This window comes from Zingiber officinale, chromosome 1A, assembly GCF_018446385.1.
Source record: "Zingiber officinale cultivar Zhangliang chromosome 1A, Zo_v1.1, whole genome shotgun sequence".
In the NCBI taxonomy this organism is placed as follows: domain Eukaryota; kingdom Viridiplantae; phylum Streptophyta; class Magnoliopsida; order Zingiberales; family Zingiberaceae; genus Zingiber; species Zingiber officinale.
In genome coordinates this window covers 139,834,265-139,858,432 of record NC_055987.1, presented here as the reverse complement: position 1 = coordinate 139,858,432, position 24,168 = coordinate 139,834,265, and the positions used below count along the sequence as shown (strand labels likewise).

At 41.4% G+C, this 24,168-nt stretch overlaps 2 protein-coding genes across 5 annotated transcripts; one reads left to right on the top strand and one right to left on the bottom strand.

Moving 5' to 3' along the window:
• The first annotated feature begins 16,973 nt into the window (after positions 1-16,973).
• On the top strand, positions 16,974-20,014 carry LOC122035734 (BTB/POZ domain-containing protein At3g08570-like). 4 transcript variants are annotated; one of them, XM_042594852.1, is made up of 4 exons: positions 16,974-17,215; positions 17,390-17,510; positions 17,897-19,199; positions 19,297-20,014. In XM_042594852.1, the coding sequence occupies exons 2-4, from the start codon at positions 17,449-17,451 to the stop codon at positions 19,828-19,830; spliced, it is 1,899 nt and encodes a 632-aa protein (XP_042450786.1). In that variant the 5' UTR covers positions 16,974-17,215; positions 17,390-17,448; the 3' UTR covers positions 19,831-20,014. The 4 variants fall into 4 exon arrangements, with proteins under 4 accessions (XP_042450786.1, XP_042450794.1, XP_042450777.1 ...); XM_042594860.1 differs by having other exon boundaries at positions 17,069-17,202; XM_042594868.1 differs by lacking the exon at positions 16,974-17,215 and having other exon boundaries at positions 17,302-17,510; positions 17,897-17,963; positions 18,051-19,199.
• Positions 20,015-20,037: 23 nt separating this feature from the next.
• LOC122035760 (cytochrome b561 and DOMON domain-containing protein At5g47530-like) lies at positions 20,038-21,719 on the bottom strand. Its single transcript, XM_042594871.1, has 3 exons — positions 20,921-21,719; positions 20,563-20,817; positions 20,038-20,482 (listed from the first exon to the last, which is right to left on the bottom strand). Exons 1-3 carry the CDS (start codon positions 21,548-21,550, stop codon positions 20,162-20,164), a joined length of 1,206 nt encoding a protein of 401 aa, XP_042450805.1. The 5' UTR covers positions 21,551-21,719; the 3' UTR covers positions 20,038-20,161.
• Positions 21,720-24,168: the final 2,449 nt, after the last annotated feature.

Sequence of the window (24,168 nt, the reverse complement as noted above, 5' to 3'; positions counted from 1 at the left end):
TCATTCTCCCCCTATGACCTTCCCATAGGTAATGAAGGACTAAGCTTAACCATACATTCTCCCCCTATTGGCACACATCAACCCATCGTTGGACACACATCAACCTATGCTCCAATTCTGGGCACACTTCAACAAATCCATTTGTTGAAGACTCTCCCCCTGAAGAGTTGCTCATCGTTGTTCACAACATCACTCGTTGTGATCAACACGATAATGAAGGTCCCATACCCTTCATTTATCCTTAACTTCTCCCTCAATGTAGACAACTACCCAACCTTGAGCATTATCTACCACATGAGTGTCCACTTGAAATAATGAGGATATCCACTCCCCATTTCTCCCCATTTCAAGTTTAAATGCTCAACCTTGAGCAAGTTCACAACAGAAGGTTAACCACCTTCCAAGGTTCATGAAAAATAACTTTCATGTCTTTAAAGAGTCCCTCCCTAAAGACATGGTGGTAACTTCTGTCATTGCACCAACAATGACTTGGAATCCCTAAAACATTAGGAAACCCAAATTTAGAAGTTTTGAGGTTCAAATATTCAAAATTTGAAACAACCTCAACCTAAACTTCTACTTAGTCGTCGTTAACCAATCCATCCTTGTTTTCAACATGAAAACACCCTTTGTATGTATACAAATGTATTTAAGGGGTTTGGAATGGTTACCTAGACTCAAAGAGGTTCAAAGATGCTGAAATTAGGCCTTCCCAGCCAAAATCAGCAACTTGGATCGATTGGAGTTGGGTTCCAATCGATTGAACCTTTCTGAATCGATCCACGGATCGATTCAGACTCCCTGGATCGATCGGCTGATCGATCCAGCGAGCTTCTGCTCGCGGGAATTGCCGTTTGAATCGATCCATGGATCGATTCAGGAACTCCAATCGATCCATGGATCGATCGGAGCTTTGATAGTTGCTGAAATTCCATTTCAGTCAACTTCAGAAACCCTTAGAAAATTCTACAAAAATCCAAAAATTATGAAATTTCGTGTAGACATTATTTAGGGCATACTTAATCATGGAAAAATAGCTTTCTATGAAAATATATCATATTTTCAAAGATTGACACAAACTTGAAAACTTGCAAAAACTTTAGTGTTTTTCTTCAAGTTTGTGTCTAATTATTCAATGGTGATTACTATCAAAAGATAGCCTTCACCAAGGTTTTCCAAAAACATTTTAAAAACATTTTCAAAACCAATATCCCATCATGTTCCTTGGGCATAATGCACATGACTTGTACATTAGTTTTCCCAATGATGGGAAAACACATAACTATGTGTTTTGATGAATCTAAAACTCAAAAGAATGCACTAAATCAACATCTTGAGTTTTGTTCATCATCCTAACATCTCACTTGTATCTAATGTGCACTAAAACACATACAAGTCACCTTATAGTCTTTGTGAGATGTAGATTTTGGTTTTGCCCTAATCTAGGGATCATGCATATTTATCTAGGCATTTTAGAAATATTAGGCATCCACCTAGGATGTCACTTGTCAATAAGTGTCGTTAGATGCCATTTGTCCTTAATTACAAGGAATTAAACTTAATGCATGATTATGTTATGACATACATCAAAAGAAAACAGCTTTCAAAAGAAAGATTCCTATAACTACATGATGTATGTATGGCATGACATGGTATTTTTGTATTTTTCATGATAAGTCATGAATGCAAAATACAAATAAGATAAAATATGATGTCATGGCATATTATGAGCAAACAATCATGGCAAGGTTTAGCATAAATAAAATATACCTAGATTAGCTATCTAAGTATCCTTAAAATCTTAGCTAAACTTACACCTTAAACCTAGATTGCCCTAAAATGCTACAAGAGAATGCCAAAGCCTAAATTTGGCATTTCTAATTACCTTGATTTAATGTATGCCAATTGAGAATAAATATGTCCTCAAATGTTGGCATATTCCATTTTTCCACAAGAGTAGCACTTTTAAATTAAGGCTTAGTTTGCCTTTAATTTCCTAAGAACATACCAAAATCCCAACTTGGTAGTTCTTGTGTTTTCTCAAATTTGTGCCACTTTAAAATAAAATCAATACTTCTCCAATTTGGCACATTTTACTCTTTCAAGGAGTAAATAATTCCATTTCATTTTCAAATGTTAACAAAAACCTTGAAAATGCTCCTTGAGTGTCAATTTCCTCAAAGTTGGGTTAACTACCCTTCTAATCGGAGTTGACACTCTCTAACCCATCTATGGGGTAGAGAAGATGCTCCTAGGAACCCAACACCTATTGGTGCTCATTGGATGCTCTAGGTACTCACTAGGGATAACTTCCCTAGATACCTTCCTTGTGACCTTGTTGGGCTTCTTAGAAGCCTTGGTCACATTTTCTAGGTCAACTCTAGGGATAACCTCCCTTGTGACCTTGTTTGTGACTTTCTTAGACTTCTTAGAAGTCTTAGTCACATTTATTGTAAAAATACTCTTAGGGATGACTTCCCTAGTATTTTTGGCTTGACCACTAGACCTAGGGTTTGTTCCATAACTATATGGAACTCTATGGTAAGAGGGCACATCCTTCTTAGCCTTTTGTTTGTATCCCAAACCTCTATGGCCATTAGATGACCTTTGTGCTCCTAGACCTAGGCTATGCTCATCTTGCCCTAATAGGATATTTTCCATCCTTTTTAGGGTCTTTTCCATTTTATCAAGTCTTGACCTCAAGACTTGATTTTCTATCACTAAGTCCTTAGTTTTAGATTTTTCATTTGATTCATGAGCATATTTGTTGTTGGGCTTGTATCTAAAATCTTTAGAGTTATTGCCCAAGTGTCTATCTACCTTCCTAACCTTAGGTTGGGTAGTTTTGGCATGTAGGGCCACATGTTTTTCCTTAAGGCCCTCATGCTTCCTATTCTTATGGTAAATCACATTAAAATGATAAAAATTTGACCTAGCATGCTTTTTACCATTTTGCAAGGGAATAGGCTCAATGAAAGTTACCTTCCTTTTTACCTTGGAGGCTCCCCCTTGACTAGTGCCTCCTTGAGCCTTGACCATCTTCTTCCCCTTGGGGCATTGACTTCGGTAATGCCCTTTTGTTGACACAAGAAGCACACAATGTGCTCCTTGCTCTTCTTTGTCCCGGGGGTGGTCTCCTTGGGCTTCTCCTTGCCCTTTTGTGCCACTTGGCCCTTCTTCTTGGCCAAGTTGGGACACTTGCTCTTATAGTGCCCATGTTCCCTACACTCAAAATATATTATATGATTTTTATTATTAATTGAAACATTTATACCTTCTTGTATAGGGATGACACTTGCTCCTCCATTTGATATTTCTTGAATTTCGGAGGTGGCACAATCTTCTTCTTCTTCACTTGACCCGGATGTAGAAGCTTCTCCTTCTTCTTGATCCGGCGTCACCAAGAATTGCTCCCCCTCAATCCTAGAGGTGGAGGCTTCATCATTTTGAATGTGAAACAAGGAGTATGCTCCCTCCTTGTTCCCTTCGGTGCATTCCCTTGAGGATGAAGCTTCTTGGATTTCCTCTTCTTCGGAGGTTGAGTATCTCTCAACCTCGGGGTCCTCCTCTTGGTCTTGCTCCAAAGAGTCACCCTCTTTGGATTCTTCATGATCTTGTACAGTGGAGGGGATCTCTTCATGAAGCTTGGCCAATTTGCTCCATAGCTCCTTTGCATCTTCAAACTCTCCAATTTTGCAAAGGATGGTGCTTGGCAATAAATTGACCAAAAGCTTGGTCACTTTGTCATTTGCCTCGCACCTTTGGACTTGCTCCGGGCTCCATTTGCTTTTCTTTAGAACTTTGCCCTTTGAATTTCTTGGAGCCTTGAAGCCTTCCATTAGAGCAAACCATTGCTCTATCTCCATCATAAGAAAATTTTCGATTCTTGATTTCCAAGAATCGAAACTCGTAGAAGTGTATGGTGGAGCCACCCTTGTGTCAAATCCAAGCCCATCTTGGAATTGCATCTTGAAGTTGAGCTTGATAAAGTCTTGAACTTGAAGAATTTGCTCCAACTTCTTCACCCTCTAGCTTTTCTTGATATGCTTGACCCTTCCGGCGATGATTCCGGTGAAGAGCGGCCTCGCTCTGATACCACTTGTTAGGACCAAAAGTAACTAGAGGGGGGGTGAATAGCTCGTCGCGTTCGCTCGGTGCTCGGCGTTGCTTGTTTCTTCAAGAATATGCAGCGAAAAATATAGAAACAAATACAACAACGCTAACACGGTTGGTTTACTTGGTATCCACCTCACAAGAGGTGACTAGTCCAAGGATCCACACCACGCACGCACCCTCCACTATGAAAACACTCCTTTTCGGTAACTACCGAGGGCGGAGAAGCCCTACAAGACTCTCAGTACAAGAAGAAAGGAAAGGGAAACAAAATACAAGCGCAAAGCTTACAATGAGTACAGAAAACCCTAACCCTAGCTTCTCTTCTTGCCTTTGATCCGCCTCTTGACTTGGAGAGCTTCCAAGATCCTTCAAGAACTGGCGATCTGAGCTTTGTGAGCGCTGTGGAGGAGTAGGCGAGAGCTCTGGAGTGAATCGGAGAAGATCTTGCGCAGCCATCGAACGCCTGAAACTATAAACGACGCCAACGGTCGGATCCCGATCGATTCGAATGTTCCCAATCGATCGGGGAGGCTTTGGATCGATCCACGGATCGATCCGAGCGTCTGATTCGAAAGCGCTGGATCGATCCACGGATCGATCCGGCGCTTATCGCTGGCGTCCCAATCGATCCAGCGATCGATTGGGACCTGGATCGATCACGGATCGATCGATCCACTGATCGATCCAGAGCCTGGATCGATCCACTGATCGATCCAGAGCCTGGATCGATCCACTGATCGATCCAGCACTTGGTTTTTGTCCAAAACCAAGTCCTAAACCTCCAAACCAACATCCGGTCAACCTTGACCTGTTGGTATGTCATGCCTAGCATCTAGTCACTCCCTTGACCTGCTAGGACTCCCTTACCAAGTGTCCGGTCAATCCCTTTGACCCACTTGGACTTTTCTCTGTGCCAAGTATCCAGTCAATCCCTTTGACCTACTTGGACTTTTCTTTCATGCCAAGTATCCAGTCAATCCTTTGACCTACTTGGACTTCCCAACACCAGATGTCCGATCATCCTTGATCCATCTGGATTTTCCCTTGCCTGGCTTCACTCACCAGGACTTTCACCTAGCTTCACTCACTAGGGTTTTCCATCTGCCTAGCTTCACTCACTAGGACTTTCTTTCTGCCTAGCTTCACTCACTAGGACTTTCACCTGGCTTCACTCACCAGGATTTCCTTCTGCCTGGCTTCACTCACCAGGACTTTCACCTGGCTTCACTCACCAGGATTTCCATCTGCCTGGCTTCACTCACTAGGACTTTCATTTTGCCTAACATCCCAGTTAGGACTTCCCAGTCAAGTATCCAGTCAACCTTGACCTACTTGACTCTTCTTCAATCAATATCTTATTGTCAAACATCTAAACCCAAACCAAGACTCAGCTTGGTTACCCAGGTCAACCTTGACCTGAGGGATATTGCACCAACACAGAGTACCTGACTGTACACCCGAGGTGTGGTGGCGTGATGTAGCCTTCGGTCAGTGTTTATTATGTCTTCCACCGGTGAGGGTTGATAGCCTGTACGTCAGATGACGTATGCGACAGTCTTATATGCTGAGGAGGCTTTTAGCCTATCCATGTGATATTACACTCTGATGATATTGGCTCAAGTGATTCACTTTTTAGTGATTTATCAAATTTAGACTATGGATATACATGTTGATATTACTATGATAATTTGTATATCGATTGATTAAATAATAAGATTGAAGAATTATTTTTAATTGATGATGACAAATGATGATAAGGTGAAGATCCTAAACTCTAATATAAAAATTTTACCTGATTATAGATAATGAGAAGATAATTATACATATATATATGTATAAATGTAGAACTTTAAGAATAACCTAAAGTTGTAACAAAAGATTGTGAATTATTCTATTTCTCTGACTTCTTAAACAAGATTAAATTCATGCACATCTTTCTTGAGTATCCACTTAGCCATTTGGCTAACTTTCTACATTTCTTGGCCTCTAGTTTTGCAGGCACAGAGATCCTTTTGATACTGTAGTTGATTTTGGACTTTCATAGGGTTGCTCAGAGATCTCGACATGCTGATTTTCTGGTTTGTTTTACTTTTGTTTCGTTGTATTTACGTTCTGAAATTTTATTCTAGAGGTCGTTGATCTATATAGTCTTGTAGTCTACAAAAAAAAAAAAAAACTAAGATACATTTCTTGGTTATTCTGTTTCAATAGTTCCTAGGGTTTCTTATATTATATTGTCACCGAGTGGGGTACCGGGAACTATACCCCCGGGGCGTGATAATTTTATTGGTGTCAGAGCGATGTTGCGTTTTCTGTTTGTGAGTTTTGGCTTTATTTCGAGATTTTTGTTTTCAGTTTATGTACTTCTCGAGCAAAGGAATTTTTATACAAGTCGAGTTATATCTCTGAGCTATAGGATTTACAGGTCATTCTTCGTTTTAATTATCTTGATTATAATTGATTATTAAAAATTTTCATCTTATTTTATAGGCAATGCCACGAGCCCGTGGTCGTGGTTGGGGCAGTAGCTGTGCTCGTAGTCGCAACCGTGGTTGCGATAGTGGTAGTGGTCGAGGTCGTGGTCGTGCATGTCAGTGTGCCTCTACTACTCAGAGGATCGATCATGGTTTGGATGAGGCCCCTATCTCCCCATCTGAGTTGATACCGAGAGCTCAAGTTGGTCCCAGTCTTGGAGTCGGTGGTCAGACTGAGGGACAACCTCATCTTGTTGCCGCTTATGTAGCTGTACCAGCCATTCCTACAGCATCCCTTATTATGGAAAAGGCCCGTATTGCTTTGCTTGCTAGTTCAGCAAAGGATCATTTTACACTGTTCCATGGAGGCACCGATCCTTGGGTGGTGCATACATGGTTGGAGGATATTGAGGGCACTTTTGGGTACATGTCCTGTTTAGAGACAGAGAAGGTAGAGCTAGCCGCTTATCATTTTCGAGGGCAAACATCCACATGGTGGAAGATGCAAAAGACAGTCTTTGGGGATCAGATTATCTCTTGGCAGTCTTTTCGAGAGGCGTTCGAGAGACAATATTTTCCTACAGCATTTTGTATTGCTCGACGCTAGGAGTTCATGAGTCTCAAGTAAGGTGATCGAAGCGTGCTAGATTATACTGCAGAGTTTAGCAGACTTGCTGAGTTTTGTCCACATATGGTACCTCAGGACTCAGATCGTATGTTTCATTTTACACAGGGACTGGCAACATATATTCAGATCAGGATGTCTGGATTTCCTATTACTACTTATCGGGAGACACTTGATCGAGCTATATTTATTGAGATGACTCAGCAGCAAGTCTCCCAAGAAAGAGAAACCAGCCGACAAACCTCGCAAAGCTCACACTCTAGACAGTAGAGTTGAGGTCGTCGATCCCGTGGCCAGGATACGACTAGAGAGTCTTCACGGTCACAAAAGGTGGCCAAAGTATCACAGGGATCTAGTCTCCCAGTTTCATCACAGCGGGGCCAGATATCTGTGAAGTGTTTTCAATGTGGTATACCAAATCACCTAGCCTCAGAATGTCCACTGGATAAGAGTATATGCTTCTACTATAAACTGCCAGGACATATGCAGAAAGATTGCACTTTGAAGGCACAACATCAAGCAGGAGGATCACAGTCTCAGCAGGCTCGACCTACCCCACGACCTCCACAGTCTCGGCAGCAGAAAGGGCCACAGAGATCTCAACAGCCTCAACAACGAAATCCCCCACCTACACAGTCTACTCACCAGCCACAACTTTACCATTTGCAGTCTCAGGTGGAGAGTGAGTATCATTCAGTACCTCCACTTCAGCAGTATTTGCCAGCTCCCTCTCAACAGTATTTGCCAGCTTCATCTCAATAGTATTTAGTGGCTCCACCCCAGCAGTACTTGCTACCTCCACCGCAGCAGTACTTGTTACCTCCATCCCAGCATTATCAACCACCATTATCTTATCAGCCTTTGACCCAGTCATACCAGCCTTCGCAGGATCAGAGTCAGCCCTCTTCTTCTATCCAAAGGGATCAACCATCAGGTCTTGAGCCGGGACATGTTTATGCTTTGACTCGTGAGGAGGCACAGCGAACTAGAGGATCTGTTATCCGAGGTATTATTTCTGTTTATAGTATTCCTGTGGATATATTGATAGATACGGGTAGCTCACATTCCTTTATTTCTCCTGAGTTTATATGCAAGATTAGGAGGGCCCCAACTCTTCGACCTTATGGATTATCAGTATTGACACCATCAGGTGGAGTATTGATGTCAGATCAGGAGGTCAAGAGTTGTCCTTTAAATTTCGATAGTCATATCCTTACCGTGGATCTCCAGGTGCTAGAGATGACTGAATTCGATATTATTTTAGGTATGGATTGACTGTCAGAGCATCATGCCACTGTCGATTGTTGAGCCAAAGTGGTGACTTTTCAACCCTTATATCAATCATCATGGGAATTTATTGGGATCAATGATCGAGGGGTATCTATTATCTCAGCTCTCCAGGCTCAGCAGTTGTTGGTTCGAGGATGCAAGGGGTATCTCTTGTCTTTAGTGAGTTCCAATGTGGATAGTTCTGTCCAGCTTTCTGATGTCCACATTATTCGTGAATATCCTGATGTATTTCCTGAGGAACTTCCTGGCTTGCCACCTCGGCGACAGGTAGAGTTTGACATTGAGTTGCTTCCTGGCACAGCTTCAATATCGAAAGTTCCATATCGGATGACACCAAGAGAACTGGAGGAACTAAAGATCCAACTTCAGGAGTTGCTAGACAAGGTTTTTATCCGTCCTAGTGTTTCTCCTTGGGGTGCTCCAGTGCTCTTTGTTAAGAAGAAAGATGGATCCTTGAGGCTCTGTATTGATTATAGACAGTTAAACTCGGTAACTATCAAGAACAAGTATCCTCTACCTAGAATAGATGATTTGTTTGATCAGCTTAAAGGTACCTGTGTGTACTCAAGAATTGATTTAAGATCAGACTATCACCAGTTACAAGTTAGAGATACAGATATTCAGAAGACTGCCTTCCGTACTCGGTATGGACATTATGAGTTTTTGGTAATGCCGTTTGGGCTTACCAATACTCCTGCAGCGTTTATGGATCTAATGAACCAGGTATTCTTAGAATATTTAGATCGGTTTGTTATTGTCTTTATTGATGACATTCTGGTATATTCGCGATCAGAAGAGGAGCACGAATAACATCTCAGAATAGTTCTAGAAATTTTACGGAAGGAACACTTATATGCTAAGTTCAGTAAATGTGTTTTTTGGCTTACTTTCGTGGGATTTCTAGGGCATGTAATCTTTAGCAAAGAGATTTAAGTAGACCTCCAGAAGATTGAAGCAGTTGACCGATGGGAACAACCAAAGTCAGTGCAGGAGATTTGTAGCTTTCTCGGATTAGCTGGGTACTATCGGAGATTTGTGGAAGGATTTTCTAGTATTGCTGCACCTTTGACTCGGTTGACTAGAAAAGGAGTCAAGTTTACTGGTCTGAGGCTTGTGAAGCAAGCTTCCAAGAGCTCAAGCAGAGATTGGTGAGTGCTCCAGTCTTAGTTATTCCCTCTGGAGATGATGGATTCATTCTTTACACGGATGCATCTATTCAAGGATTAGGGGCAATTTTGATGCAGTATGATAGAGTAGTAGCTTATGCTTCTCATCAGCTGAAAGATCATGAGAAGAATTATCCCGTACATGACTTAGAATTAGCATCCATCATTTTTATCCTTAAGATTTGGAGACATTATCTCTACGGTATTACCTTTGAGATATTCACTGATCACAAGAGTCTGAAATATCTTTTCATGTAGAAAGAGTTAAACCTTCGACATAGAAGGTGAATGGAGTTTCTGAAAGACTATGACTGCACTATCAACTACCACCCTGGAAAAGCTAATGTAGTAGCAGATGCATTGTGCAAGAAGTCTAGAGGAGTATTGGCAACTAACAGGGCAGCAGTTACAGATCTAGTCAGACAGTTTTCAGAGTTAGATTTAACTGAAGTAAGGCAAACACAGCGTGGTATACTGGCCTCCTTGATCGCACAGTCCCCATTGGTTGAGCAAATCAAAGAAAGTCAAATGGAAGATCAGTATCTCAAATCGATAACTAGCGAGTCGGAGTTCGGCCCCAAGTTAGAATTCTCATGTGATATGGATGGATCTCTTCGGTTCCAAGGTAGATTGTGTGTTTCGGAGGTACATCCTGTTAAGGAGGATCTCCTTCAAGAGGCCCATCGATCGAGATTTACAGTTCATCTTGGTGGTACACAGATGTATCGAGACTTGAAGCGATCATACTGGTGGAAAGGGATGAAAAGAGATATTGTAGATTTTGTAGCTCGGTGTCTAGTTTGCTAGCAAATTAAGGCAGAACACCAAAGACCAGCCGGGTTACTCCAGAAGATTGTAGTTCCAGAATGGAAGTGGGAGCATGTCACTATGGATTTTTTCACGGGGTTACCAAGGACCCAGAGGAGACATAATTTGATCTGGGTGATTGTCGATCGGTTAACTAAATCAACACATTTCTTATCAATTCGTAAGACAGAATCTCTAGATCGTCTAGCAGAGATATATTACAGAGAGATTACTAAACTCCATGGTATTTCGCTCAGTATTATTTCTGATAGAGATCCACGTTTTACTTCGAGATTCTGGCAAAGTTTCCAAAAGGCGTTGGGAACTGAGCTGCGCTTTAGCACCGCTTTTCATCCTCAAACTGATGGATAGTCGGAGTGCACTATCCAGACTCTAGAGGATCTGTTGCGTGCTTGTGTGCTAGATTTTGGGGATAGTTGGGAGGACCATCTACATTTGGTAGAGTTTGCTTATAATAATAGTTACCACTCTGCTATTCAAATGACACCGTTTGAGGCACTCTATGGCAGAGCATGTAGATCTCCTATCTTATGGGATGAGGTTGGCAAGCGTCAACTCTTGGGCCCTTAGAGTGTTCAGCAGGATGCTGAGCTAGTACAAACTATTAGACAGAGATTGTTGGCTATTCAGAGTCGCCAAAAGAGTTATGCAGATAGAAGACGAAGAATGTTAGAATTTGTGGTAGGTGATCACGTATTTCTTCATGTTTCACCCATAAAAGGAGTTAAGAGATTTGGGTTGAGAGGAAAGTTGACTCCTAGATTTATCGGACCTTTCCAGATCCTTGAGCGGATTAGTGCTGTTGCATATCGACTTGCGTTACCCTCAGCGTTGGCAGGAGTACATAATGTCTTTCATGTTTCTATGCTGCGGAAGTATGTTCTGGATCCGACACATATCTTGAAGGATCTTGTAGTTCCCCTACAGTCTGATGTGACATACGAAGAATTCCCTGTTCGTATTCTGGATCGCAAGGAACATCGGTTGCGGAACAAATGCCTCCGTCTCGTAAAGGTTGGGTGGCAGCACCACTCTAATCAAGAAGCAACTTGGGAGCATGAGGAGGATATGCGTATCAGATATCCTCATTTATTTTCCCCAGGTATCAATGCTTCGCAATTGCTTAAATTTGGAGACCAAATTTCTTTTAGTGGGGGAGAATGTTAACTATGAAAAAAAAAACAAATACACCCATACCCACCCACGTGCACACGCCCTCCCCCACACCTCCTCCTTTTTCCTTTCCCCTTTTCTTCTTCTCCCCCTTTCTTCCTTTTTTTTTCTTCTCCTCCTCTTTCTCTTCTCCAGCGGCAACGAACAACAGGGCTCTCCCTGTTCTTCTTCTCCAAGCTTGCAACCCCCTTCTCTTCTTCTTTTCTCTTTTCCAACGGCAACAAGCAACAAGCTTCTTCTTCCTTGCTGTCCTGCTTCTCGGCAGCATTGTCGAAGCTCCTCGGAGTGTGCCAGAGCTTGCCGGACCACTAGGAAAGGGGGGAAAATAAAGTCCTAGTTGCTCTCTCCTTTTCCCCACCAACAGCAACATCTTGCTGCCTTTTTGTCTTCTCCAACCAGCAGCCTTAGTTGCTATCCTTTCCTTGGCAGCACCACCAGAGTTCGCCGGAGTTCACCAGAGCTAACTGAGACGACCAGCAACAAAGGGAAAACAAAACCCTAGTTGCTGCCCTCTTTTTCCAACAACCATAGTACCCATAGAAGGTATATTTTGGGTTGTGTTGTGTTAAATTGATGTGTAGTTAGGAGGACTATCTAGGTTAGAGAAGAGTTTTCATTTAGGAATGTGAAGTGGTACAAGATAGTGAGATAAAAAAAATGTTGATCTAGTGGCTTCGAGTCGTAGATCATGCTCAGATTTTGTGTCATGATTTTATTATCATTTTAATTATTTGAGTTATTATATTTGGTAGATACGAGCTCGAGTGGAGCAGGGTGACCTACCGACACTCGCAGATTTTACTGTATATAAAGTGGGTACATTTCTCTTTGACTTATATATTTATCCTTATGCATGAATAAAGTAATAATGAAATTATATATATTTATATAATTATTTTCAAAAGAGAATTAAAATGATACTTAAAATAGTGAAATGAGTATTAATAATTAAATCATTGGAGGGTAAATAATTGATATTATTTTTTGTTCACATGTGGGTTCATATTGGGATTTATATGGAAGAGTTATTTTTAAAATTAAAGAAATATTCTGAATTACTCTTCTGTTGATACCTTGTCTTTTTGACTTGCTTGACCTTTCATACTCCATGTTTTTTGATACTCTATCTGTTGATACTTGTAGCTTTTTATCTGTGGACCCTATAATGATAAATTAACAGACTTGATATAAAAAAAATATTAACTTGATTGACCATTTGTTATGAAAAGAGAATAATTTTGATAAATGGATAAAATGGAATCCTCAAAGTGAAATAATAAAGAAGGTAAATTAAGAATATTAAAACGTGAAGACGGTGAGCCTAGCTTTGTATCAGAACTTTATATTAGAGTAATAGACCACCTACATATTCTTGTGGTAGCGGGCAACCCGTGGTCCAGAGTACCTGACTGTACACCCGAGGCGTGGTGGCGTGATGTAGCCCTCGGTCAGCGTTTATTATGTCTTCCACCGGTGATGGCTGATAGCCTGTATGTCAGATGACGTATGCGACAGTCTTATACTCTGAGGAGGCTTTTAACCTATCCATGTGATATTGCACTCTGATGATATTGGCTCAAGTGATTCACTTTTTAGTGATTTATCAGATTTAGACTATGGATATATATGTTGATATTACTATGATAACTTGTATACTGATTGATTAAATAATAAGATTGAATAATTGCTTTTAATTGATGATGATAAATGATGATAAGGTGAAGATCCTAAACTCTAATATAAAAATTTTACCTGATTATAGATAATGAGAAGATAATTATACATATATATGTATAAATGTAGAACTTTAAGAATAACCTAAAGTTGTAACAAAAGATTGTGAATTATTCTATTTCTCTGACTTCTTAAACAAGATTAAATTCATGCACATCTTTCTTGATTATCCACTTAGCCATTTGGCTAACTTTCTACATTTCTTGGCCTCTAGTTTTGCAGGCACAGGGATCCTTTTGATACTGTAGTTGATTTTGGACTTTCATAGGGTTGCTCAGAGATCTCGACGTGCTGATTTTCTGATTTGTTTTACTTTTGTTTCATTGTATTTACGTTCTGAAATTTTATTCCAGAGGTCGTTGATCTGTATAGTCTTGTAGTCTACAAAAAAAAAAAAACTAAGATACATTTCTTGGTTATTCTGTTTGGATAGTTCCTAGGATTTCTTATATTATATTATCACCGAGTGGGGTACCGGGAACTATACCCCCCGGGCATGACAATAATAGAAACATTAGTCTCCTTTATAGATGACCAAAGAAGATAAAAACCCTAAGTAAACTCAAACAAATGATATTGAAAATTTATCACTAATTATAACAAAAGTAAACTGATGATATCATATAGAGTTAATAAGACATATCAAACTTAATTAAACAAAACAATGAAGTAACCATTGAAAAAAGAAAAAAAATAAAAATTATCAATCTTTTATGGAGCAAGACAAAGCATTATTGGAAGGAGCAAGGTAGATCGCTACTAGAAGGTTAGGGCAAAGAGCATCCGACGCTGAGTGTGGCTAGGAAAACGAGTTTGGAAGTGCACGATCGTCGAAGAAAACTAAAGAGAAGTATGAAAGTGAGTTGTGACTTGTGAGGAGAAAAAATAGAAAGAAGAAGAAAAATAAAGGAAGCAGCGGAAACTGGAAAGAAACTTGGAAATCAATTTAATTAGGTTTTTGCCTGGATTAGAAGCCGAAGAGGAAAGAGTCGGAATTCGGGAAGACATTGGAATGCTGCAAACCTATAATGTCAACACCTCGGTCTCGACGTTGCTGGTAAAGAGGAATTACAATTTACAGCCTAGAAAATTGATTAAAAAATAGTTGATAATAATTTTAAAAATAATCATTTAAAAATAGAAAACTAACAATTTAAATTCTTATATCCCTCTTAGAATTTAAAATATATTTAATATTCAAGAAAAATAACTAATAATCTTATTGAAAATTAATATTATATATTTTAAAATTTAAATTGAGTTTTTTTCATATTTGAGTTCAAAATAAATAAATTAATAATTATAAGAATAATAATTAAATTTGATTAATCCAACTATATATATGATTTATTTAAATAAATCTATATTTAATTAATTATTTTTAATTAATCAAATTAATATGAAATTTAACCTATATTTTCTTTTATAAATAAAATCAAAGACTCAAAAGCCACTTTTATCAACGTGATATATGTAAATATGTTACTACTTAATATTTTTTTATTTTTGCTAAAAAATAAATAAAAATCAATCATGATGAAAGTGAATTATATATATATATATACTAAGCCTTCGATTCGATTAATCCTAAAGGTGGGCGGTCTTCTATTGGATCACCTATCGAATAAATCTGAAAGCACAAACAACAATTCACACAGTAAGTTGATTGTCATAGTAGTTTGAATGTGGGATTCCTTGAGCTCTTTAGAGATTGCAATCCCTAAGATTTGAACCTTTGGTGCTCAAGATGACTCATTGTGTGCTTTAGGGATTGCAAGGAACCCATTGGAGATAATGATCCGAATGGATGATGGTATATGGAGGAATTTTTTTTCTTGAATACCCGATTATATATGGGGATGATACCATGTGCGCCTCCTTTGTGCATCGTGCGTGGCCGAGCGATAGGTATGTGGATGAGGATGTTGATGAGGATGAAAGTTTAATACTCGATGAAGATAAAGATAAATATAATAAATTAAGGTGAAGAATATAGAATCCGACTCATTTACCATTATCATTCTTAGTGTACTCAACGTACCATGCCCGGGGAATTGTAAAATTTGAAAATTGAGATATAGTATTTTATGATACTCTTGTTTTTTTATTGTCTCAAACGTCACTACATCGGTGACTATTATATTGATTATGCTATAGATTAATTAATAAATCAATTTATACATTAAAATTTGAATAAAATCATTGAAATTTGTTGTCAGTACTTATATACCTTAAGCAGAATTAATCAATAAATTCGAGGTTTTTTTTAAATTCTAGAAAAATCATTTGAATGAAAAATTAAATTTTAAGATAATATTCTAAATAGAAAATTTATCTTGTGTTAAAAGAGATAATTTTAATTGAAAAATTGGTCAAAATTAATTAATAAATTAGTATGCAAGTGACAATTTTTAAAATATAAACTGATTTACATATTATTTAATGCATTCAAAATTATAATTATCTTAGTTAATTCTAATTCCTGACAATTTTTAAAATATAAACTGATTTACATATTATTTAATGCATTCAAAATTATAATTATCTTAGTTAATTCTAATTCCTAAAATTATAATTTTAGTAAATTCTGGTATAAAATTTATTTGTTAATTGTCATATAATTTAATTAATTATTCATATTCTAGTATTCTAATAAAAACATAATATTAATAAACTTATAATTCATCCATTATTTTTATTACTATTTATTTAAGTTGACATATATATATTATCATATTCTAAATCCTAACAAACTCAACTAATAACTATAAACAAACTCATAAACGAGCCCACAAATAAGCTCATAAATAAGCTAGAACATAAACAAGCTTATAAATGGTTCACGAATATTGGTTCACGAACATGTTCACGAACATTGTTCATGAACATTAACAAGCCGAACACGTATGTGTTCAAGCTTGTTCATTTAGCTTATCAAGCTGTTCAAGTTTGTTTATTTAATTGACTTGATGCATATTGAACAAACATAAACGAGCTCTTATCAAGTCGAACATCAAGCCTGTTCACCAATATTTGGTTCATTTACAGTCCTAGAGGGAGGTACATACAGGTACATAGACGTCAGACACATGGTAGGATAAATCTCAGGTAGTCAGTTCCTAAGAATCGATTCCTAATCATTACGCCAGAGATGTGATACATACACTATCTGCTACATCTGAGAGTAATCGTTCTCTTAATAATTCTACATTACATTGCTTTGCGATCCTAAATAACAATTGTAAAATTCCTCAAGAAAAAGTGAATCCTAGTTCATCTTAAATTCCATTTAATTGTATCGTTATCATTCTGCGAAAGGTTCCATTTGCACAAGACCTTTTGTAGAAACGCAATTCATCTCCACTCGCGACAAGATTTTCAGTGATCTGAGCCACTGCATTTGAAAACTCTGTTCTGGTGGTCAAAAGTCCAAAATCTCGTCTGAAATCAGCGGCGTGGATGCCCCTTGCGTAGCAAAGAATGCTTTCGAAAAGCATGATGAATCATAAAGGAGAAAAGCATGTAATTAGTAGAAGCGTAGAATGCGGCAGCCTACTCTGCACTCTGCAGTATGATGGAGAATCTATCTTACACTACTCTGTTCATCTCTGCTCTGCTGGCGTTGCTGCCATTATGTTGTGTTAATACAAGAGGAAGCAGCAGCTTTGCTTTTGGCAGTAGACGAGCAGGGGAAAGGAAAGGGGGAGTCCAGTGAGCCCACAAAAGACACCGCGGAAGGCTCCCTGCCTGCATCATTGCTTCCCTTATCGAGTTCCGTGACGAACATTGGCAGTAGGTCCGCTTTACAGGTCTCTTTCTTTTTATCTACTTTAGATCCGTAATTCGTAGCCAAGGGGTTTGATGAGATTCATACTGTGAACTATAGAATTATCGAGGGTCACAGTTGGAACTCAACTTTAGTTTCTTTATGTTCCCTCAGTCCCTAAACTCGACCCTGTCTTCGTTTTCTCTTTATCTTGCAGTGTATTTAGAGAAGGAGAAGGAGAAAGAGAGAGAGGAGAAGTGAAGTGAAGGGAGGAGGATGGGAGCTATGCCGGACACCTCTTTACTCTCTCCCCGGTTATGTGCACCGATCAGCAGGAGGTGATCCACTTCGACTTCGCTTTCTTGTGATATCACGACTATCTTGTTCTCGCGATCGCCAGGGGATGAATATAACGGATGATCAATTAATGTCAAATAAAGCACGCATTTAATGGCGTTTAATTGGTTTTGAAGGGCATCTATTGCAAATGCTCTTTTTGTGAAAACCTCTTCTTTTTTTCCTGAAACTTGTTTCTTCTTCTCGCTTCAAATCTTTATGGTTCTTGATGGTTTCTTGAGATTATCCTGTCGCGTTGTCTTTCTTTCTTTAATTTCAATGACAAAGAGAATAGCCAGTCTGATGACTTGGTATCGTTCTTAGCATCTTTAGAATTGCGACATCGTTGCGTTTCCTCTATAAAGAAATGTCGTTTTGTTTTGTGTAGGATATTCTCGGACGTTGCTGGGGATGTAACTATTTATGTGGATGGACAATCGTTCCTATTGCACAAGGTATACATTCTTAAACTGGCTCTGCAGACATGTCTTGATATTGTTTTTCATAACTTCCTTTTCAATTTTTGCATATTGCTGTCCAAGTTCCCTCTGGTTTCACGAAGTGGAAAAATCTGGAAAATGGTAGTTGAATCCAGGGAGCCAGACCTTTCCAGATTAGAGCTTCATGAGGTACCTGGGGGAGCTGAAGCATTTGAACTCGCCGCTAAGTTCTGTTACGGGACTAACTTCGAGATCACGGCGAGTAATGTTGCCCAACTTCGTTGCATTGCCGAGTATCTGGAAATGACTGAACACTATCAAGAACGCAACCTAATTGTCAGAGCAGAGGCGTTCTTAAACGAGGTTGTGTTTCAAAGCCTCGAAAAGTCCCTGGAAGTTTTATCTTCATCTAATGGTTTGTCTCCCATAGTCGACGAGGTCGGTATAGTGAATCGATGCATAGATGCAATCGCAATCAACGCTAGCAAGGAGCAATTGGTTTCTGGTTTAGCTCACTTAGAATGCGATAGCAGATCAGGAAAATTAATGATGCATTGTCAGGACTGGTGGGTGGAAGATCTTTCTGTGCTAAAAATTGATCTTTATCGACGAGTTATCGCTGCAATGAGGAGAACAGGTGTAAGATCAGATACGATCACCCAATCTCTTTTGCATTATGCTCAAACCTCTCTAAAGGGTATTCAAAAACGACGACAGGCTTGGGAGTTTGGCCTTGATGCAGGAGACAATCAGAGATCGGTAGTAGAAACTCTTGTCAGTCTTCTAGTGACTGAGAATATCAAATCTGTTCCTCTCTCCTTCCTTTTTGGAATCTTAAGAATGGCAATAGAGGTCAATGCAAATTTCAATTGTAGGCAGGAACTCGAAAGGAGGATTGGATTTCGACTGGAACTGGCTTCTCTTGATGACTTGCTCATTCCTTCCTCGCAAGCAAGTGATTTGGTGTTCGATATTGATACTGTTCACAGGATACTCGTCAACTTTTTGAGAAGAATTGAGGTAGAAGACTCTGAAGAATCATCACACAGCTCAAATGAATCTGAAGGACTCAAGTCTCCATGTCATAGTTCAGTACTAAAAGTAGGGGGGCTTATGGATGGTTATCTTGCTGAAATTGCGCCCGATCCACACCTAAAACTTCCCAAATTCATGGCGATAATCGAACTCTTACCAGAGTATTCTCGTGTTATCGATGACGGCCTCTATAGGGCCATTGACATATACTTGAAGGTACCTTTGCAATTCTCTTTCATTTTCCTTTCTTTCACTTGGTATATCTGTCTGTACGTGCTAATTAACTTGCTCAAGTTTTTATAAATCCTTTCAGTCCCATCCGTCGTTAATGGAATCTGAGTGCAAGAAATTGTGCAAGCTCATTGACTGCCAGAAGCTCTCCCAAGAAGCCTCCAACCATGCAGCTCAAAATGACAGACTGCCACTCCAGATGATCGTCCGTGTCCTCTACCAGGAGCAGATACGGCTCAAGTCGACCCTCTCAGCGAGCTCCGGTGATGCATCCTTCTCGCAGAGGTTGATGAGCAGCAGTAGTGTTCCGAGTGGAGCAGTTTCCCCCAGAGACAACTACGCTTCTCTAAGGAGGGAAAACAGAGAGCTCAAGCTAGAAATATCGAGAATGAGAGTGAGACTCAGTGAATTGGAGAAAGAACAAGCATTCATGAAGCGAGGGATGACAGATAACAGGTCGGGAGAACATAGCAGAGCGTTCTTCTCATCCATCTCCAGAGGGATTGGCAAGATCGCAATGTTTGGCCCGGCGCATGGAAAGCAACGGAAAAGCTCGAGAAAGTCGCAACATTCAGACGGAAAGAGCCAGAGACGGCAAAGGAAATCTGCTTCATAAATGGTTAAGGTATTAGATAGAAGTTGAATGCACTTTCTGTCATGTAAGTGCAGCTTCAACTGAAGCATACGTAAAACAGAGGGGGAAGGACTTCAATTTTGCAGGGAGATTTTCCCTACTTTTGTAGCAAAAACTTGAATGTACTAATGGTGATTTGGTTGGTGAAAATAGGGTTAATTGTTTCTTTTGGGTGTGCATTGCCACTTCTTATCTGAAACTCAGGCACAAGACACATTGACTTGGAAGCACAAACAAGGCTGAGGCCATCGTCATTGAACAAAAAGAAGACACTACTACACTAATTAACATCGCCTCTCTCCGCTCCCTCTAGCTACAACGCTTGATGCTGGCTGAAAACGTAGCCGTTCGCCCCGTGACTCGCACCATGGTGAGGCTTCTCCGAGCTCCTCCACCGCCTCTTCAAAACAACACCCCAAGTGAGGAGTTCAAGAACCAGGGCGATGCCGGCGAGCGTCACAATGGAACCGGCGTAAGCGTGCTTCCACTTCTTAGCCGGTGCCAAGATGTCGAAGCCTTTGAAGATGTTCACGACGCCCAGTGCCATGATGCAGTACCCCATGAAATGATGGTAGACGTTCCAGTACACTCTGTACTTGTGCTCCTTGTTGGGTCTCATGAGCAACGCAAACACCTGGGAATCTGAGATGTCAGCCAGACAGTAGAATATTGTGTCATTCTAGATGAGACGGTGAAGCGTCTTAGCGAGGGCACCTGCACTGTGGCGAGGCTGAAGAGAGCGACGGCGATGTCCCGGTGCTTGTGGTACGTGATCCCTACAGATTCAGAGCCAAGCTTTAGGCCGAGTCCCCATCCGGCGACCCCGATCACGTAGGCCGAGAACTGGCAGACGACGTGGAGATAGAACCAGGCAGGGTCGGCGGATTCGAACACCTTCACGTACCTCGCTATCATGGCTCCGATCGGCATCAAAATCCCCCAACTTATAGCATTCAACACACCATGAATCTGTCAATCGAATCGTGATGATTTTTATTTAGTTCTAATTCGACTGTTTTTAGATGAGCACAAATAGAAGCTGCTGGTGTTACGAGAGACTGCGTGTACTCACGTTCTTACGGTGGAGCCTGGAATTGCCACCGGCGGACACGACCTCGCCGGAAAGGAGATCGAGGCTAGTCTTGGAGAGCTCGTTGTCGCCGGAGGGGTGGCCGTAGGGGACCCCATCCTGCATCTGCTTCGAGGCCTGCCACACCGTGTTCACCCTGGTGGAGTTGGCGGGCAGCGCCAGCGTAGCGTAGATGGTGTAATAGCCGTCGCCGTACTCGGCGCGCTTGTCGTAGACGGCGAAGGTCAGGTTCTCGTCCTTGACGTCGGAAGGCTGGAGGGCGTAGGTGGAGAAGGCGGTGGTGAAGAGGGTGATGGCTCCGTTGGAGGCCGGAAAGGCGAGGAAGGACTGGGCCCCGAGCATGCCGGATGCGTTGGGGTTGATGGCCCAGGCGACCCAACCGTCGGCCGTCTGCGGGGCGCGGAAGGCGACGTCGGCGGTGGCGTTGGACGGATGGTAGGTCCAGTAGAGGGAGGCGCCGAGGTAGGGGAGGGAGTTGCAGGAGCTGTAGAGCCCGTTGCCGGAGAAGCTCTCTGCCACGCAGCTCTGCCTCTGGGCCGCGGCTCCCCGGTGGTGGTACTGCTGCACCATTAATGACAAGAACAAGCACAAGATCATCATGCTTTGCTTCATCAACAAATCTTCCTCCCCCCCTTCTTCTCCTCCTTAATTTTTCTTCTTGATAACGGAGAGTGTGTTCATAACGCGAGATTTGTAGATGGAGGAAGGTGAGAGTTGGTGGGTGGGGGAAGGTAAAGTCTCTGATTTCGATGTTTCTTTAGATGATTTGTTGGTGATTGCAAGTGCTGAAGGTGCAAGTGCAACGACAACTAAATTAATGGAGCAGGAGCAGATGAAATCATGAATCAATGGTGGTTGCCTACTCCATTAATGCTTTATTGGTTATCACTTTCACTTGTCTTTAAAAAAAGCTATCGTCATTTGTAGAAGATTAGGTTGATTACAGTATTCTTCACCTAGAGCATCAAACATCACTCTAAATTATATACTTTAGTGACAAGGTATTGTAAATATGATTAGCCATCTCTGCAACTGTAAGTAAATATCTCAAGTTTTCGCAAAGCTGGTCATTTAACTGTCTAACTCATTCATACAAATTCTGCATGTATTATCTTTTGACTTTCTTTCTTCCTCCTCCACTTACTTTCCTTTCCCGTCCTCTGTTCCACTACCAACATAGACTACATAGTTCAAAACCTAAAGCCGTTATTTAAAAAATTAATAAATCTTATTAGCTAGAATTTGACCAATTAAAAATTTTTATCTTTCAATCATAATGGATATATGTATATGTATGTAATTAATATACATATATTAATATACATATATGATATTACTAAAATATCTATATATATATATATATGATCCGACGATGACATAGGGAGGCCCACCGCCGAGGAGGTTCAACGATCGGATGGTCGTCAAAGCCAAGGGACGGTCAGCTAAGAAACGAGCCGAGCGGTAGGCCCCAGGGGCCGATCGGCAGAAGGAGCTCGTGATGGTAAGGTCGAGCCCACAACCTGACCAGTCTAAAGAGTTCAAAGAAGTCGGGCTGAATCTAGAACGGGCCGAGAGAAAGAGGCCCAAGCCGATCGGAATATATATATATCCGTAGAATGCCAAAGAGTGGGTTGGCCGGATAGATCAAAAGAAGTACCATCGGATTAGCGGCTGACATTTAAGAAGGAAAGGGAAATATGTCTTAACATCCTTTTGGGAGTCAATGCTGTCGGTTGACGGCGCGAATGGACAGGAAATCGTACGAAAGAAGATTGCGCCGCCTTGGCATAAATGCGTCCGCCCCGTTAAGGTAAGGTGTCAGAGATCCTTTCCCGATGTTAACTATTGAGGAAAGCTTGGGAAGTCACGTCCGCCCGGGAAGTGTGTAGTCAACCCATCGAAGCTCTATATAAGAAGAGGAGTAGTCACCCGCGGAGGTACGTGCAGATACATCTCTGAGCACCACCATTCACTTCTTCATTTCTTTCATCTCTCTTCTTGCCGTTGTGTGACTTGAGCGTCGGAGGGCCGTCGCCGGGAACTCCTTCCCGGCTTGGCACTAACGACTTGTGATTGCAGGAGCAAGGCGTTTCCACCGCACACGGAGATCCACATCAGCAGTATTTCCCAGCAGCCGTTCACTCAGCTTCGGGTAAGGATCAAATTGGCGTCGTCTGTGGGAACTCAACCTGAACCCAGAAGCAGAGGATGGAAGACGCCGGACGATCAACGACCGTAACGCTGACGACCGAAGAGTTGGAAAGGTTAATCTAAGCCGGAATAGCAAAAGCAATGGAACAGCAGCAGCAGCGAATGTTAGCCGATCGGCCAGCACAAGAGCCAGCCATCTCAGGATCCGGCCAGCCTGTAGACCCTGGGCGCATGGCTGAACCTATAATCCAGCAAGTCGGAGGCAAAAGATCAGAGACGACTGGGCCAGCGCCAAACACACCAATTCCTTTTCACCGAGCGTTGTTTAGGACACCCTCAGAGGAAGGCGGAGCCCGATGAGACCGAGGTTCCTCGTCAGATGAGGCGCCTGAGAGGGATGTAAGGAAGGGAAAAGCGCCGCGAGACGAGGATTCGCCCGAGTGGATTAACAGGCAGTTCTCGCGAGGTATCATGGAAGATCCCTTACCTCGCCACTACACCCCATTGGCGATTGGGGAATACAATGGGAGCACTGATCTAGATGATCACTTGGCCAAGTTCGACAACGCGGCCACTCTCCACCAGTACACCGATGAATTGTAGTGCAGGGTATTCTTGACAACACTTTCAGGACCGGCTCAATGATGGTTCACCAGGTTACCGACCGGCTCCATACGTAGCTTCAAGGATTTCTGGGCCGCTTTCCTGCACCACTTCGCAAGTAGCCGTCGGCATCAGAAAACAAGCGTCAACTTGTTTTCACTAAAGCAAGGTCCTCGAGAAGCGCTCAGGGCGTACATCCAGCGATTTAACCAGATGACAATGGACATACCAGCAGTCTCATCAGAAGTACTGGTAAACGCTTTCACTCAAGGGCTCGTGGAAGTTGAGTTCATCCGATCCCTCATTCGTAGGCCCCCGAAGGATTTCGCTCATCTCCAAAGGAAGGCCACGGAATACATCAATGTGGAAGAGGCACAAGCAGCCCGAAGGAAAGAGGCGCCAACCGACCCTCAACAGGCGCCCGATCGGAGGAGACCAAGCAACCACCAGCCTCCAACCGGTCCCAGGGCCACGGG